Source organism: Semicossyphus pulcher, unplaced genomic scaffold, assembly GCF_022749685.1.
Source record: "Semicossyphus pulcher isolate SPU_LCO1_2020_fin unplaced genomic scaffold, fSemPul1.0.p SCAF_7, whole genome shotgun sequence".
Lineage (NCBI taxonomy): Eukaryota > Metazoa > Chordata > Actinopteri > Labriformes > Labridae > Semicossyphus > Semicossyphus pulcher.
In genome coordinates this window covers 15,869,811-15,883,693 of record NW_027211748.1, presented here as the reverse complement: position 1 = coordinate 15,883,693, position 13,883 = coordinate 15,869,811, and the positions used below count along the sequence as shown (strand labels likewise).

The 13,883-nt window shown below is 39.2% G+C and overlaps 3 protein-coding genes across 3 annotated transcripts; all 3 read right to left on the bottom strand.

Moving 5' to 3' along the window:
* Positions 1-112: 112 nt before the first annotated feature.
* Positions 113-5,912, bottom strand: ftr67 (finTRIM family, member 67). The gene is made up of 7 exons (XM_069684284.1): positions 5,292-5,912; positions 4,108-4,203; positions 3,713-3,946; positions 3,462-3,621; positions 3,275-3,376; positions 1,964-2,062; positions 113-687 (listed from the first exon to the last, which is right to left on the bottom strand). Exons 1-7 carry the CDS (start codon positions 5,886-5,888, stop codon positions 620-622), a joined length of 1,356 nt encoding a protein of 451 aa, XP_069540385.1. The 5' UTR covers positions 5,889-5,912; the 3' UTR covers positions 113-619.
* Positions 5,913-7,571: 1,659 nt separating this feature from the next.
* Positions 7,572-10,258, bottom strand: LOC138611879 (protein THEM6). Its single transcript, XM_069685134.1, has 3 exons — positions 10,187-10,258; positions 9,111-9,615; positions 7,572-8,788 (listed from the first exon to the last, which is right to left on the bottom strand). The coding sequence occupies exons 2-3, from the start codon at positions 9,609-9,611 to the stop codon at positions 8,681-8,683; spliced, it is 609 nt and encodes a 202-aa protein (XP_069541235.1). The 5' UTR covers positions 9,612-9,615; positions 10,187-10,258; the 3' UTR covers positions 7,572-8,680.
* A 585-nt stretch (positions 10,259-10,843) lies between these two features.
* Positions 10,844-13,198, bottom strand: LOC138611969 (protein THEM6-like). The gene is made up of 3 exons (XM_069685248.1): positions 13,109-13,198; positions 11,363-11,870; positions 10,844-11,265 (listed from the first exon to the last, which is right to left on the bottom strand). The coding sequence occupies exons 2-3, from the start codon at positions 11,864-11,866 to the stop codon at positions 11,155-11,157; spliced, it is 615 nt and encodes a 204-aa protein (XP_069541349.1). The 5' UTR covers positions 11,867-11,870; positions 13,109-13,198; the 3' UTR covers positions 10,844-11,154.
* Between the last annotated feature and the right edge of the window lie 685 nt (positions 13,199-13,883).

The window sequence follows — 13,883 nt, the reverse complement described above, 5'->3', positions numbered from 1 at the left end:
AGGTGCAAACAATCTCCTATTGACACACCGCTCATGAGTAAACCTTTTTTTGTTCATAGTACAATGAAATACAAACCAGCCCTCATGCAGATAAATACCACCATTGAGAAAGTTGTGTTTGTACAAGTGTGTTTGCTTTTTTAATGTCAGCATGTCACAAATCACGATATATTACCACATACGTCTGTAAAGCAAAATCACTGTTTTGAAGGTTTGGTTAAAAAAAAAAGAGAAATAAAAGCAGAAACTTTAAAAAGAACTAAAAACCAAAAATACATTTCAAGGCAACTTTGTTACAAATACTGAAATCAAATGTAGCAACTTCACACCTGCTTTGAGCTCCTTAATACTGTAAGTAATCCTTAAAGAGACTTTCAGGGACACTTACGAATGCTCTCCTCATCTCTTTTCCACCTGCACCATAATACAAGATACAAGTATATCTGATTGCCAAAAACAAAACTATTCAATTAATGGCAAAAGCTGAAATATTAAATGTACATTTCCTCAGTGTTGGTGCAGACTTTTAAGAGGTAAAGGGGATGAGAGCACTGCGGTACATCGACATTCAGCCTGTGTTGTTGCGTGTGAAATGTTGACTTTGATGTCCACTACATGTCTACTTCCTCCTGGGGTGAGCGCGTCGCTGGAGGTGCCTCTGCCTGGATCCTGAGGAGTACTTGGAGCCTGAGGAGACAGAAGAGGAGTTACTAGACCACAGCAAAAACACTAGGAGGAGGTTACATATCAAACGACATCAAAGCTTGTTTCACTCTTTTAAAACTGAGAGAAAAAACATCTGATACATATGGCTATGTACACTTGAAAGACAAAATTATTATTATTATTATTATTATTAAGTCTGAAAAAATACCAAGTTATGACCTAATCAAAGTACTACAAAAATGTATAAATATCACGTCACATTGCGACTCATGTAAGTATAACTCGTTAGGCAGGTTAGGTAACTAACTTCCGCTTTGTAACGCATCATCTGGTGAGATAAAATAATGTGTTTCTCCTGAATAAAGTTACATATTTCTACGGTTTTGAACATTGGCATATTGTTACACACATTTAAAAAATATTGGTTTAGTAGTTTCTAGACCATTTAACACATACATGTTACATATTATACCCACACTGGCTGCTGGGCCGAAAAAACACCATAAATGTTCATGTTATTATAGGCTTTGTGAACTTGAGTGTACAGAGATTACATGGAGTGAGGTAGGGATGCACGATATTGGATTTTTTGCCGATATCCGATATGCCGATATTTTACAACTCATTTAGCCGATTAACGATACCGATATTTTTTTCCCGCACACCTAATTGCAGAGATCATCAACTCTCTTCCGTTTTGAAATTAGCGTACAGTATAATGGTGATACTCTCATCACATTTGTTACAACGGTCGGGGTGACGGGTATTGAGATGGTTCAAGTTTGTAGTGTTGAAAGACTTTGCCTTGGCTCCTCCTCGCATCACCGAAGCTGAGCAGTCATTGCTAATAGCAGTTTTGCTGTCTATTTCGGACACTTTGAAAAACGTTTGGCTTCTAACTCTCTCATGCTGCAGGTAGACACACGTGACGTCATCATGCTGCGCCGCGCAGGTCTTCTTCGCCCCGGGGACATTGCGCCGAGGTCGGGCATTTAATCAAGTATGCAGCAGCCCATTATTTTATTGGTTAATTATGTCATGCATCCCTAGAGTGAGGTGTTGTAGTGATTTGGCTCCAGTCTGAAAGGTCTGCTGTGAGTTTCCGAAGCCACCAGATGTCACTGTGTTTGTCATTTTTAAAGCCCTGAACTTCAAATCTTTCCATTACTACACATCACAAACATGTTTCTGGACATGATATGTATGGGGTAAAAGCGACAGATCAAAATGTACCACAAATAACTGAACACTGTTTCATGTTGAAATACATTAAATGTTTGACGATGGCTGTATTTACCAAACGGAGAGAAGGCGAAGGTGGGCACAGAAGGTCCTGGGGTGAGGAAAGGGTTGAGAGGATTCACAGGGCTTTGGTCTAGGCCAAGTGGAGGGATCACTGAAAGCACAAAGACAACAAACAGTGTTACTGCAGAGTCTCTGCGGTTCAGAATCTGCAGCTCCGTCACACCTCCGCTCTGCTCATTCAGCAGACTCCACTGTAAACAAACAAGTCGACTCAGGTGTTTGTGCTGCGTGGGAACGTGGTTCAGATGGGATACACAAACACAAAGGGTAACACTAAAGACTACGAGTGCACTCTAATTATATTATCATCAAACATCAACACAAACCAGTACGAATAAGGAAGCCTGCAATTATTAATTGCATTCAATATATTGATATTCATATCATACTCCAGTGCTTCCAGCTGTAAATAACTATAAAGATTCCTAATAATATCACTAATTATGACCTGGACATGCCAGACAAAAAACAGATAGATTAATTGATGCAATGAAATACTGAGGCATAAATGTAAGGTGTTTTACATAATGTCTGGGGTCTGGAACAATAGTAGCATTTGCAAACTGGCTTACAATATAAATGTCATGGTATATTACCATGCTGCATACTTTTCACTAAGATAATTAACATTACGTGGGTAGTATGCAGCAGGGTTTTTTTGTTCCCATTCAGTGTGGAGCATCAATAAGTCGATTAGTAGATCACACAGTGGACAGAAAATAAATGAGCATTTCATTCATTCAATGAAAGCAGAAGAAAATATTCAAGTAAAACAGGCAAAATATTATCTGATTTTAATCTTCTCTAATCTGAAGGTTGTTTCTGTTCTTGGTTTTATATAACTACTCCTTCAAAATCAATACGTTTGTACTTTAGTCGGACAAAGCGAGCAATTTGAAAACAACATCTTGACTTTGTTTCAACAGGCTTTAAAATCTCATATCTGGCATCATATGACGCCCTGTTATCCGACACTCGACCAGACAAGGAAACCTCCCAGCAAAAGGTCTTTGAGATTATTTATTTGGCTTTTTGCCTTTATTCATCGGACAGCTGAAGAGAGACTAGAAATGTTGGGAGGAGAGAGTTGGGGGATGACATGCACCAAATGATCGGCAGGCTGGGAGTCGAGCCTGCGGTCAATGTGTCAAGGACTGTAGCCTCTGTTCCTCTACCAACTGAGCTAAACCAGCGCACCCAGGATGTAACAATACATGCATTTGAACTCTGACAAAATGTTTTGTCATTTTTTCTCATTCAAATGACATTTTTAAAATGACCCTGCACAGATTTACTCACTCACCTTGTGTTTGTTCCATCTGAACAGCTGCTGCCCCTCCACTCGGCTGTGTTGTGTCGAGCTGTACATTAGGATTTGGAGGACCTACGATTATTACATCCCTCACTAAAAACAGGAGACAGACAAATTCACATGAACAACAGTTTGTACCAGATAAAACCACTAATATGATAGAAACCCTTTTTCATACCTCTCTCATAGATGCTGACAAACCCCCCCTGGCAGACCTCCTGCAGCAGTCCTTTAAAATCCACCACAGCTGTCATCACTGGGGCGAAGGTGAGGCTGGGGTCAGCGCAGATTGAGGGTAGAGCCGACAGCACAGGTGGAGCATGGACAGACTGACAACTCTGCAGCGACAAACACAAAGAGGACAAGATGGTCAGACGTGTGGGCTGTTACTGTCATGGAATTTGAAGAATGATAGATCTGGGTGGTTACCTGGAGGAAATGGATGGGATCGTCAGTGTGGGAAAGTTTGTCCAGTTCAGCCTCATTCTTCTTCAGCTCATTGATCTCCTTCTGGATCCTGTCCAGCAGCTGCTCAGCCTGACTGACGGCCGTCTTCTCCTGGGCTTTGATCAGCTCCCTCACCTCAAAGCGCTTCAGCTCGATGGAGCGGATCAGCTCGGTGAAGACGGCGTCGCTCTCCTCCGCTGCTGCCCGAGAAGAGCGCTGAAGAGACACAAAGCGACATTTAGGGGGCGTTGTTATGGGTGATAAAATGGTAGAATATAAACTATTTACAGGACTCTGGTATAGTAGAGACCTTCGTAGCATCTAGGTAGTGAACCACTTAATTTACCTACAAGACAAAGGTTGGTGTTTGTACTTACAGTGAGAGAGAAAATGGCTTGTCGCAGCTCCTGCGCCTCCTTCTCCCTCTGATGAATTTTCATCTGAGAGCTCTGCTTCATGTCGCCGAGCTCCCTCTGAGAGAATATATCAACAAATATGGAAATTAAAGTTACTTTAACTTTGTGGAGATCTGATCATCTAAAAAAGCTGCGGCTTATTTCTAGTCGCTATTGATCCTCACACTCTAATTACTAAGCCTTGCTATAGAGGTGAGTTGTGCAATAATGGGAACGCTAAAAGGCACAGTGCAATATCTTGACTGTGCACTATTTTACTAATGACAACCTGCGCTCTTCATCCAGAACATTCTTGTAAGTGTCTTTTAAGCCCCTTTCACACATGCACTGCACTCCTGAACATTTCCTGACATTGACAACAGCCGAATTTTTGACCCCGACTTTCTGCCAGCCTCCGGGTAAAATGTCAGGAAGAAGTGTCAGTGTCTGCACGATGGTTTTATGTTGCACAAGAGAAACTGCGTAACAAGACTTTTTAATTTACTGGACTGGGATCATAACAATAAATTGTACTGAGATGAAATTACCCATTTCCCAAAGTAACCTAACCATCATCAACCCATGTAGGCCCTAAAAGGGAGAAACTTGGGTTACTCATATGGGCCCTGTATGGAGCACATCAAGGGCCCTTCATCAGCCCATCTGTGCTAACCCATGTGGGGCCTCCTTGGAAACTGAGGACAAAATTGTCTGGGACCTAGTTGGTTATACCCCACTTTGGTGTATTTGCTGTACACATTCTCAATGCTTTGCTTGTCCAACCAATTAAACCAAAATTAATACATTTACATTAAAAACATTATTTTTGAAGCTAAAGCCAACTGATCTTTATCTTTTCTATTTTGTTTTTCAACAAAATCTCAATTCGACTTGTCAAATCAATTGATTAATCGAGGAATCTTTCCAGATAGTTTCATATTTATTGTGCCCAAAATATCGATTCATAAATTAAATGGTTTGTACCTAACTGTAAAGCAGTGAAAGGTAAAATATGTTTTCCTTTGATACATAGTGAAAGTATAAGTATAAAATGGAAAGCAAAACTCAAGTACCTCAGAGTTGTACTGAGAACATACTTGACACCACTGTGTCACATTACTGTCTTTGATCAGTCAGTTTTGTTCTGAGTCAGATGATTTGATTACCTGTCTCTGTTGTATCTCGGCCTCAGCCAACACCGTGTCGTGGCCCCTGTGCTCATCAGTCAGACACAGGTAACAGATGCACTGTTTGTCTGTGCGGCAGTAAACCTCCAGCAGCTTATCATGTCGGGTACAGATCGTCTCCTGTAGTTTTTTGGAGGCCGAAACCAGCTTGTGCTTCTTGAAGGCAGCAGAGTCGTAGTGGGGCTGGACGTGGACGTCGCAGTAGGAGGCCAGACACACCAGACAAGACTTCACAGCTTTGTTTTTCCTCCCGGTGCAGACGTCGCACTCCACGTCGTCCGCCTCAGCAAAGCTCTGGGTTGACGGCGTCGCGGCCTCTTGGAGACCAGTCTTTTTGAATTTCTCCACCACGTCGGCCAACATGGTGTTTCTGTTGAGCAGCGGCCTCGGGTTGAAGTTCTGCCTGCACTGCGGGCAGACGAAGACCCCCAGGTAGTCGTCCTGGTCCCAGTAGTTCTTTATACACACCGAGCAGTAGCTGTGTCCGCAAGGGATGGTCACAGGGTCCCTCAGTACGTCCAGACATATTGAGCAGTTAAACTGGTCCTTGTCCAGAACCACTCCGGCCTGGGCCATCGTCGAAACACGCCGAAAAGGACGGAGAAAATGATCGAAAACACAGGAATCCCACTGACAGACAGCTGCTGCTTTGTTTACAGGAAGTGAAAAGAAGGGGGGCGTGGTGAGAGACGCGTCACCGGAAACGCAAGCGGGGATTTAATTTTTAAATTATACTACATTTCAAATTAAAGCAGATGAAATACTATTGGTAACTTTATCTCCATAATCATTAAATTAGAAATTGACTTCGAATGATATTCATCTGTCCATGTTGTGAAACATTTGTTTTGTTTTGTGTGATATAATACAGTATATGTACAGTATATATATATATAAAGCAGTGGACAAATGTTAATCATATTGTATGCTTAAGTCAAATTAGTAATTTTAATTAAATACTCCATCCCAAGTAAACCCATTCATCCAAAATAATGCTGATGCATTATCAGAATAAAGCAATTACAAGTGCAAGTATGAAGAGTGGCCCAATTCAGAGACAAGACATTATTGATTATTAACGTGTAAGCAACATTTTTCTGTTGTAACTGATCAAGATAAGGCTGATAAAAGCACAATAGTTGTAGTGGCAAAACGATTGAAGTGTCAAAAGTACACAAAAGTTTGAAAAAAGTAACGCAATTTCACTCTAAAATGTAGTCAAGTAATAACATGAAGTGGAAAAGCTTAAGTACATTTAAAATACTTTTTTGCTAGTTACTTTCCATCAATGTGTATATATTGTTTTATGACTAAACAATACCAAACTAATAACACATGTTGTCAAAACACAAACATTTTCACCATACGTACAACATTGAAACTTCATAATAATTTAATAAATAAATATTAAAGAAAATGATGCAATAGGGATACACTACAAGTTGAGTTTTTCAGGCTTAATAAATTTGTAGGTAAGATTTCTAAAAATGGGGACTTTATTTTGAAGGAGTTAGATGTTTATTGTTGCAGTTCAAAGGTTGAAAGTGTACTAAGGTCATAATGCGAAAGAGGAACTCCTGTCAGAGATATATTCTAATTTGATCAGTATAAACAAGTGAAATGTATTTACAATGTAACTGATCGAGGGCCATCTAATTATACCTACTTTTGGATACAATATATAATGTAAAATCTTAACATGCACAATGTTTCAGATAATCTGTCAGATAAATGTGCAATAAAAAGGAGATTGTGAAGTACAAAATAATAAGCAAGGTAAAAGTAATAAGCAAGGTAAAAGTCAAGAACCTTAAATTGTAATACCTTCCTTTTTTGAACAAATGTATATACTCTGACACAGTCCAAAACACAAAAGTAAACATTGCTTACTCCAAACACCAAAAGGAAACTAAGACCCAGTTTGACCAACACTGAACAAAAGGAGAACAAATTCTTCAACCCAGTAGTTCCAGTCTTACACAAAACGTTTAAAGATGACCTGTTTGTTTGTTTTATAATTTCCTGGAGCTGTTTGTAGAGAGCAAATTTCTATTTGGGCTTTTGAGAACCTTAAACATAACTTATATAATAACTGTACTAAAACACACATAACCTGTAGGGTAACTGAGCTACGAGGTTCAAATACTTGTCATCAGGACTACAAAGTACACTAGTAGCTCAGGTTATTGATGAATAACAAGCACTTAGAGACAAACACCATTACTGAGTTTCTAATGCATTTTTAATTTAAAACGCTTTTCAATAATTGACAAACACAATAAATAAAGTTTGGTACATAATCCTTCTCAACATAAATAAAATAAGTGGAAAATAAAAGGACAACATATGTCAGCAAACAAAAATAACTGAACCGGAATTTGTTGTCAGTGCCATGAAAAACATAAATAACAGGTTAGACATACAGGTTTATGATTTTTTTCTTCTTCATACAGAACAATACATTACTTTGGTCACAAACTAAAGCTGTGATGCATTAAAGGGAAGGTCCTAGATTTCAAAAGGCTGTCTCAATAAAACATCCCAGCATTAGCTTTTATTGTGCGTTGAAGGTTTAGGATAGAAGCAACCTCTTGTTAGCATTTTTCTATCATGTCTGGATTCAAGGACTTCATGCAATTCCAATCAAGAAGCCTACCCTTTAAATGCAATAAATTCAGTGAAAAAACAATACTTCACTGATAAAAGATCCCTTAAAATCAAATAATCCCATTCAGATTGTTGACAGGAATTCAGTGTGTCTACTCATTTGGGTTACCTTGTGCAAAATGCTGATGGAAAGATTAAAACATTAGCCAGTATATGTTCATAATGTCCATTCAAGTATTGCATTACGCCTACATTTTCCCCATAAAAAGTTATAATTCACTCAATTGTAAGTGGAAGCTACGGCTAATCAAGTTAAACAGGCACAAAAATATTCCTTTGTTTTAAAACATGCATTGATGCCAGTGGAAGGTTAACTTTTGCTCTACATGCTAGTCTGAAGTTTACTAAATGAGAATGAAAGCCAGTCTATTCAGCTGCTAAATAAGCTGCACGGATGAAACTACGTTATCGTCTCACCTTCTTCAAAATGATCCCAGTGCATAAAGTACAGTGTGTTTTAAAACATGGAATACCTTAAAGTTCAAGTTTTCATAATCAGCTGTCCCAAGTTCAGTATTTCTGTTCACATCATACAAAAATACACAGCAGGTAAAGACTGAGATAAATGGAATCTGGTAAGTCAACTAAAAACTCTCTACCATGTTTTAACTGTTTGTGTTCGAGTATGTATTTTATATGTGTGCGTGCAATGCAATGATATGTGGGTCTACACTCATGATACATGGTGTCATGGTGCGGCTTCACTTGTTCTTCTCTTCCAGTCCGCTCTCGGCTCTCAGGGCCTGGCTGCTGGCTGAAATGTAGCTAATCCAGTGTTTGAGGTCCTCAGGAAGCTCGGGGCACTCGATCTGAACACAAACACAAATCAGCAGAACGTTAAAGTGGAATAAAGTCACGGCCTAGAGCTGAAACAATGCACAATTGATGGACAATTAATTGGCAATTATTTTGATAGTTAATCAAGATTGTTTTAAAGCTATCCACATGGGTTGAAGAAACTTCTGGTGGATATCTTCTCACTAACTAACTCACTAGGCATTTTTCTGTATGTTAGACAAGACAATTAATAGATATAGTGATCTGCAGATTAATTAGTAATAAAATTAATCACCATGTGCAACCCTACCACACTCATACAAATACGTTCCTCCATCTCTAGAAAATACTCACCTTCCTTTTACAGACAAACTCGATGATGGTCTCCGGGCTGCAGCGCACCACATTCTGCCTGCAGAGCATGACAGCAGAGACAAAACCATCTCTCTTGGACACGAAGCGTTGCTCCAAATAAAAAGCCTTCTCATCCCATCCCACTACTTTGGTACGGATTTCAAAAGCCTCTCGGAAGGCCAGGGAGCGCCGGTACCGGATAGTGGAGGCCCCCACCACCATCTTGGCCCCCAGTTTGCGTGATGCCATGAACAACCCATTGCGCATGTAATGGTGGAAGCGTGCAAAGTCACACTCTCTCAGATATCGGGAGTTGTTCATGTGGCCCATATAGTCCAAATCATGGGGGAGGACCATTCCTTCAATGGTTTGCTCAGCTAGAATGTCCCATATTCGGGGTTGGAACCATGCCTCGAAAAACACCTGGGCCCCCCGTAGGAAGTACCACACATCCAGACTGCAGAACAGCAGCAGGAGGGCACCCAGCACCAGCAGCAGCATCTCTCTGCAACAACAGTCCAAATATTAATCAGAAGAAGCCAACCTGATACATTCAATGATTATTTTAAAGACAAATAATATGCTACACATTACAAATAGCATTTCCATGTGACTTAAAGAGCTTAGTTTATGGCATCCTACAGCTGAAATATTTTAAATCTATAAACACATAGAGAGTTTTCTTGATTGATATCCTCACTAAGCATATCACAACATGCTTCTTTGACCTCTTCAATGTCAGTGTAGGTTTATAGAAAACCAAAAGGTTAGCGTTTTTCAACTAATTGTCATCACTTTAAAGCTAAATATACAGAAACAGCATATTTCTATAATCATCCACTTCAACCTTGAGGACCAGGAAGCTAAACGCTGCTGCATTCAAATGAACGCGGCGCAACTGCTGTGACAGCCAAATCTGTTAGCTTAGGTGCTAGCTGACAGCAGCTGCTGGCCTTGGTAGTACATAAACCATAATCCTGACTGTCAAAGACGTAATTTCTTTGTTTTATCAACATCGAATATATAGTTTTAACCATTAATAAGGTAAAAGTATTTTTTATGTCTGTAAAACTTACTGTGCGTCCAGAAGATAGCGCTAACATGAGATGCGCTATAACTTGAAGAAACCGGTAGAATGAATGAACATGACTTCCGGGTGTGTGACGTCACGAACAGTCTTCTTCCTCTTCTGTGAGGTTTAACGGCAGCGGGCACAACTCTGCGTTGTTTTACTGCCATCTTCTGGAATAAGTCGACTCAAACTGTCATTTTTGCTTTGACTTTTCTATAGCCCCCCCACTTCTCTTACACACATTGACACTTTATTTTGAATTAAATATTAATGTCTTCCCTTCTTCTCCACAAAGCCCCATCATCAGCAAATATGTATCCTACCATATCTATATACAAGCAATAATTAACACAATTCCCACAAAGGCATACAATTATTTTAATCATACATAAATTCTTGAAAAACTCACCCAATTTAAAATGCAATTCTAATGCTGTTTATTAAGTATTTCAGCATTCAACTGACTGCAGGTTTTAATAATAATTCTTTTTCCAAAATAATTAATGTTCCGTTTAACCAATTTGCTTTGTTGTTTTATTACACGCTAATATTTGCATGCATTCTTATTTAATGTTTTATGATGTTTGGTTTTTCCATTAAACCTGTAAGAAAAAAGTAACCTTACATGAAAAGTAAGAGCTTAAAAGTGCATCAACAGGAGTTCAAATTGATTTGTTTTATTGCTCTCATGGCACAAGAAGGAACACATTACAATCACATTACTTGCCTTATACTGAGAAAGTTAGCGTTATTTAGCCTCTCCAAACAATCTGATGTGCTGCATTAGTTTTTCCAGTGTTGACATAGTAGTGTATTAAGGTGGTAAGTAAATCTCTTTTTTAGAAGTTCAGGCACGAGTGTGTTTAAGTCGAGTAATCTTGAAGACAAATGTCTCAGTGGGCTTTTTAATCCTGAGCTGGTAAATTTGCTGTTTTACAAAAAGCCAGTCTTAATAGCTGTCCACGCAACGCCTCATTTGTCCTTGCCCTCATCCACTCTGCTCTCGGCTCTCAGGGCCTGGCTGCTGGCGGAGATGAAGTTCACCCAATGCTGAAGGTCCTCTGGAAACTCAGGACACTCCACCTGCAACAAACATATCACACTCTTAGTGTCCTTAAGGTGTTTTGTATTTCCTTTCCACTGTAAAATCTTTAAAAACATATAAAAAGCCATATCTTACCTTCCGTTTACACAGGTGCTGCATGATCTTGTCCGGACTGCTGCGTATGACGTTCTGCTTACAGTACATGACAGCACAAACCAACCCGTCTTTTGTCGAAACGAATCTCTGCTCCAGGAAAAAGGCTTTGTCATCCCAAGTGACGATTCGACTCCGCAGCTCGTAACCCTCACTGATACACAGAGCCCTGCGGTAACGGATGGTTGTGGCTCCCACTACCATCGAAGATCCCAGCGCTCTCAAGGCCTTGAACACACCATTACGCATGTAAAGAGAGTAGCGGGCAAAGTCACACTCCCGAAGGTAGCGAGCATTGTTCATGTGGCACATGTCAATGTCATTCGAAGTGACCCGGCCTGTGAGGGTCTGCTCTGCTGTGACGTCCCAGATTGGAGGCTGGAACCAGGCACGCAGGATCACAGCAGCTGCCCGCAAGAAGTACCACACGTCCAGACAGCAGAAGAGAGCCAGCAAGGCGGCGAGCACCCACAGCACCCACCACATCTCCCTAAAGAACAGACATACAGTGTACAAGCAGAGGAAGACAAGGGTGGGTTTACTTTAGAGCTTAGATGAATGTTAATCAATTTTTTTCAAAGATTGTACTAAAAAATATTGTTACCTTTCATAAAAGTCTACATAATTATTATTATAAGCATTTGATTATAGCTTGTAATGCTTCTAAGTGAAGCAAGAAAACTGCTTTCTGTACGTCTTGGTAGTATGAGAGATATGAATATTTCCAGAGGTTTTAGTCAATTTACAGCATCTCTTTGTAAATAAATCTGCATTTTCTTTAGTTGTCTTATGCCAAAGCACATTCAGATAAGATCAGAAGCACAAATGACAAACAAGGGCTTCGAATCTGCTTGACTCTTACCTTAACACACATAACTGCAGTTCATTAGACCACAGTGACTGATGTTTAAAGTTGTGAATAATTAAAAGGCTATTAGTTGTCACGGTTTCTTTCAATAAATGTAAGATAAAATGTTGGCATTTTGAAGTAATTCAATGGATTTAATCTCGGGTGTGTTGACCTGAAACCTGGACATTTTACAGCCCCAGCAAAGGGTGAAACTACAGACAGCAGGCCCATTGTGATTCAATATTACCATTTAAAATGGGTTTCAGTGTTTTCCAATCATCAGGATACCTGTGAACTGATTTACAAAACATGAGAACAGGTTCGGCAGGTAATACAGGTTACTTCTGCAAAAACTGCATGTCGCAAGTGCAGGTGGTGTGACGAGTGCAGTGTGCTTTGTTTTGTGCACAAAAATCTTAATTTATAAAACTTTTGTAACTAAAGTAGTTACTAGAGTATAAACTCAAAATTTTAAAGATTAGAACATTTAAAGCTATCTCAAATTATTTAAGTACAAATCGAAACTACTGAAGTCGTTACCAAAGCCATGCTAACGCTGATGTTGAGCCGTAATTAAAACTAAATATAACATTAAAATCTGTACCAAAACTACAAATAATGGACAATAAATAACTTCGTGTAGTTACTACTACAGTTAGATAGTTATGTTTTGTCTGAAGTGTCATTCACTAAAAGTTAAAAACAACAAAACATTCTGTGATTTGAAATTTAAGCTGACGTTTCCATTAACGCTGCAGGTCTGCAGTAAAACTACCTGTTGAGGTGGCTGCTGGTCTCCGTAGTTTTCAGTCTCACTTAATGTGCAAAGGTAAACACACCGAGAAAGTAAAAAAGACGTTTAATTCATTAACACTCACCTGCACCTGCTGTCAGTTTCCCCCTGTTTCCACTGAAGTTTATCGAAACCTCACTCGACACATCCACTCAAACCACCGCCAGTAAAGTGCAGACCTTGAATGTACATATAAAAACACTTCCGGACACAGCCTTCAAAATAAAAGCATTACTGGCCGTTGCTCGATTTTTGACACCAGTGTTTGAGCGGTAAATTGGGAAGAAAGCATTAAATTATTGGATTATCTTTTAAGAAAACAGATTGTGTTGTAAAATTGCACTTCCATGTCGTATTAAAGCATATAATGATCTCAATTTAATTTATCCAATTTAATGATATTTAGTTTAAGGACAAGATTCATTCACTTCCGATTTTGTTTAGCGCCAGTGGATGGAAAGTCAAAAGGTTCAAAACTAGTATTCCCTTCCCCCGCGTTTAAAAAGCGTTGTTGCTGATGTATGTTGTTATAAGCAAGCACACTTTCTTTTCAATATGGCAGCTAAACGTTTAAACAGAAGCAGGACATTCACAATGTATAATGTAACATTAGTTTTAATAATTCAAATACTGATTATACAGGCATACTGTACTTGTGTAACATTTTCAATTCGGAACTTTTATTTAAGGATCTAAATATTTCTGCATCACAGGTCAACTATGTTGTGTAAAGTGTCAAATAATTTAAGTAGCATCTATCTTAAAGCTTTTAATTTGTTTTTTTAATTATTTCAAGTCAAAACTTGCTGTTCATTACTGTCAAAAATCTATTAAATCCACTCAAAAAACAAATTACATGT

Coding starts and splice junctions, on each gene's coding strand:
- ftr67 (XM_069684284.1), bottom strand. CDS start 5,888: ATGGCCCAGGCCGGAGTGGTTCTGGACAAGGACCAGTTTAACTGCTCA. Junction 3,947..4,107: donor AAGCCATTTTCTCTCTCACT/GTAAGTACAAAC, acceptor GTGTCTCTTCAG/CGCTCTTCTCGGGCAGCAGC. Junction 688..1,963: donor CTTCGCCTTCTCTCCGTTTG/GTAAATACAGCC, acceptor CTGTCTCCTCAG/GCTCCAAGTACTCCTCAGGA.
- LOC138611879 (XM_069685134.1), bottom strand. CDS start 9,611: ATGCTGCTGCTGGTGCTGGGTGCCCTCCTGCTGCTGTTCTGCAGTCTG. Junction 8,789..9,110: donor AGTTTGTCTGTAAAAGGAAG/GTGAGTATTTTC, acceptor GTTTGTGTTCAG/ATCGAGTGCCCCGAGCTTCC.
- LOC138611969 (XM_069685248.1), bottom strand. CDS start 11,866: ATGTGGTGGGTGCTGTGGGTGCTCGCCGCCTTGCTGGCTCTCTTCTGC. Junction 11,266..11,362: donor AGCACCTGTGTAAACGGAAG/GTAAGATATGGC, acceptor TGTTTGTTGCAG/GTGGAGTGTCCTGAGTTTCC.